At 44.2% G+C, this 3892-nt stretch overlaps 1 protein-coding gene across 1 annotated transcript; it reads left to right on the top strand.

The window, feature by feature from the left end:
• Window positions 1-3892, top strand: LOC113743458 (uncharacterized). Its single transcript, XM_027271472.2, has 2 exons — window positions 1-1356; window positions 3554-3892. The coding sequence occupies exons 1-2, from the start codon at window positions 159-161 to the stop codon at window positions 3565-3567; spliced, it is 1212 nt and encodes a 403-aa protein (XP_027127273.1). The 5' UTR covers window positions 1-158; the 3' UTR covers window positions 3568-3892.

Raw genomic sequence — 3892 nt, 5'->3', positions numbered from 1 at the left:
TAAATCCAAAAGCCCAAACCCATAAATCCATTTACCCATTAACCCAATACCACTGCTCCACCCACCAACCCGCCCAAGGACCAAACTGCAATTCCCACCCCCTACGCCACACTGACCCTCCGCACCTCATCGGCGCCTTTGGTCATACTTTTCCCGTTATGTCGTCGGCCCGTCGACCCTCACCTGCTTCTGCTTCCCATTCTCCTCCTCCTCCTCCTCCTCTCAACTCCACCTCCCCTTCCTCCTCCTCCACCACCACCACTACCACATCCCACCATTCCCCACCCATGTCCGACGAAGACGACGGCGGCTTACCCCCAACTTCCACCAACACCAACCCGACCACCCCTCCTTCTCCCTCCCCCTCCCCCCCTCCTCCCCCCTCCTCTTCAGCTGACATATTCCCTCCCCACCCACCTCCCCGTCCATCAACAACAACTAAAGCTACGTCATTCCCGATTCGAGAGGACTGTTGGTCGGAGGATGCCACCCATACTTTGATTGAAGCTTGGGGGTCCCATTATTTGGACCTTAACCGAGGTAACCTCCGTCAGAAGCACTGGCAAGAAGTCGCTGACGCCGTTAACGCCGACCATGCCCACACCAAAAAGCTCCACCGGACCGATATCCAGTGCAAGAACCGCATCGATACCTTGAAGAAAAAGTACAAACTCGAGAAAGCTAAATTCTTGCAATCGAACGGCCGGGTTGTTTCTACGTGGCCGTTTTTCGCATCGCTGGATTCTCTCATCGGGGATTCTTTTATCAAGGCCAACGCACCTCCTTCCGGTACTCCTCCGGTGACGAGGAAAAATTCTCTCGCTGCAAAAAATACTTCTCCGTCACCGGCGCCTGCGTCTGCGCCGGCTACGATGACGGTGAGGAAAGAGTTTCCAGTGTTGCCGCCGTTGCCGTCGGCGGTGCCGGTGGGTCCAAGGTCTAAGCGGCCTGCGCCAGCTCCGGCGATGGGGGAGGAGGCGGTTTTCCGACGGAACTTCTCGGCGATGGCAGCAGCTGCTGCGGCGGTGGCGGAGGACGACGAGGATGAGGAAGAGTCTGATACGTCGAGTGCTGCCGCGGTTGGACTGGGGTCGGGTGGGATGAGGAGGAAAAAGAGGAGGGGCGCCGCGGGGAAGGTGGCGGCAGAAGGGTATAGGAAGTTGGCGGAGGCGATAAGGGGATTTGCGGACATATATGAGAGAGTAGAGGAGGCGAAACAGAGGCAAATGGTTGAGTTGGAGAAGCAGAGAATGCAGTTTGCCAAGGATTTGGAGATTCAAAGGATGAAGCTTTTTATGGAATCCCAGGTCCAGCTCGAAAAGCTTAAGCGATCTAAGCGCAATTCACAATCTGGTGGTAAGTTTATCTGTGCATTTGGATTTTGTCTCGAGTAATGCTGGCAATGTTACACGACTCTAGTTTCAGTATAGCATGTTATGATGGAATTTTCAGTTTCGAGTATTGATTTTTTTTTTTTTTTTTTGGGTTGCGTCCTTGAGGTACTGATCGAAACTGAGTAGTTGCTTATGATTGATAGCCATTAAAATGATAAAAAATGAGATGTTGCCATACCAACTGTCGTAGGCCAACTTGTAGGTGGTGGAATTACAGGTAAACTATTTTAGTGAGAGGTGTTTTACAGGTAAACTATTGATAGCCATCGAAGTAGAGAATATGGGGAATAGTATAATCACTTTGAATGTGGTGAGACAGTATTTGATTGCTCCATTATAGTGTGCTGATGAGAGGTTGTTGTGTCTATGGAGTATGGACTTACATTGCAGTGTACAAGACACCTACTTGCTTAAAGAACAGTGGCGGTTATGCTGCTGTTCAAGAATTGCGGAGGTAGGAGATGATGGAGGAGATTTTGATGGTAGTCTTTTGATTCTTAATCGGTAGTGATTGCCATGTGTCCCAAAAGCTTAGATTTGTGAGTGCTGATGTTAAGGCGCAATATATGTTGAGTGATTTTTCTCTCTTCCGTTCATATTGTATGTTATTAAATTCAGCAGAACATATTGCCTAGTGTATGTTTAGGACGGTCCCGGAGTTTCCCCATTTAATTACTCCATTTGAATGTCCTCCCCTTTTTTTGTCACCTCTGGTGTATTTTATGAACTTTGTCTTTGCCTAAGCACTAGAGCTTGACTTTGATATTGTCGTCTGGCTAGGTTGCCTAAAGGTTAAAAGAGCATAATGCATTATACATAATACATACAGCCTTCATTGTACAATATTGCGTGGTAACTGATTTAGATTAGCTTCCCTCTTTCCCGTCCTCTCAATATGGAAATGTGTTATTCTAAGATGTGATTTGCTCCTTGAAGATGGACTTGAAATTTAGCAGAGTGGTATCAGGAGATGTTAAGGAGCCTGTCCGAGTCAGTTATGGTATGATCCTCTTGGAAAAAAATATAAAATAAAAAAGAACTTGGGGATCTGCTTCCTCGTCTTGCTCAACTAATAAGTTGTGGTTGATTGACTAGCGGTATCAAGAGTGACTGCTGAGAGACATCTCATGGACAGGTTTCATTTCTCTAGTTTTTTGTTGGATTATGGACAGGCTTCATCTCATGAACTCCAAGGAATTGAAATACATTCACAAGTGAAATGTGTGCTCAAGTAATAATAAATCTTTTGTACACATATTGTTCTAAGTGCTCATCTACCATTCAATAGCGAAAGAATTTGCAGCACCTCTTTAGCATCTTTCTTTCTTTTCTTTTTTTTGTTGTCAGCAACGATACATTGTATAACCTACTCTATCCTAATCTAGGGGGATGGGGAGCCTAAGGAGACTTGTGTTAGGGACTAGTGGGTATACAGATTCAACTAGACCAAGGGAGTGCTAAGACCAAACTAGACCTTTAGCATCTTTCTTTCCAGCTTACATTGATTCTGTTTGTTATCTTCTTGGACCCAGAACAAGTATCAATGCTCCTATTTAACGGACCACAGGCAGGAACGGTTGCAGGTGATTTTGTGTATTTTGCACACCACGTAACTTTATTTGTACAACGTGTTACTTTAGAACAAATTTTTGTGGGTCCTACATACGTTGTTAAAAATGAGGTACAAGAAGTGATCAGGATCGTATAATTTTTTTGAATCAAATTTTGATCGTGAATTGCTCAAGGACGGTCCTTCTAATGACCGTCCAGCCCCTTCTCCCTATTTAACATGTTCTGTCTTATTGATGAAACTGTGCATATGACGGCATCAAGCACCCCTTCTTGTTCAGCTTTTCTCCCTCATTCAAACCTTTTTCCTTGGATTCTATATGCTGCATGAGAAACAACTAAGATTCTGATGAGAATGTGAAAATCAAAGCAAGACTTTTAAGGTTGATTGCTTACCTTTTGCCATGTGATACATTCTTGGTTTCCAAAATTGCCAGCTTTTTGGTTTGACAACTTGTAGAGTATCTAACATCACAGTTGTAAACAAATACTACACTATATCTACTCTCTCTTTGGATGTTTGTCATTTTGTCTTTTGACTTCAACAGTGAAAGAACGTTTGTTAACCATTCTTTCTTCCATGCTGACAGATGGTTACTTGTAGATGCCTTCTGTGAAAGATCTCTGTTGTGGAAGTGTTGGCTGATCTTTTAGAGGAGTACAGGTAGACTCTAGTTCAGCTGTGGAACACCTAGGCTAGTTTTTGCTAGGCAGATGTTTCTAGATATAGTAGTACTTAATAGGGTTTGCTAGTCTTGACTGTGTGATAGTTGGACTTTGTACTATTTGAAGCATATCTTCTCTTTCCTTTGACGATAACAACGTAAGATAGGAAACTTGTAAATGGTTGATAGGTGGCCTCTGTTGTCTCAGCTGTTGTTACTATATATATATATAAAAAAAAAAAAAAAATTCCTTCTCTCGTTTCA

This window comes from Coffea arabica, chromosome 5e (assembly GCF_036785885.1).
Source record: "Coffea arabica cultivar ET-39 chromosome 5e, Coffea Arabica ET-39 HiFi, whole genome shotgun sequence".
Taxonomy (NCBI): Eukaryota; Viridiplantae; Streptophyta; class Magnoliopsida; order Gentianales; family Rubiaceae; genus Coffea; species Coffea arabica.
Note: the sequence above shows the minus strand (reverse complement) of the source record. Positions and strands in the feature narration are given on the sequence as shown.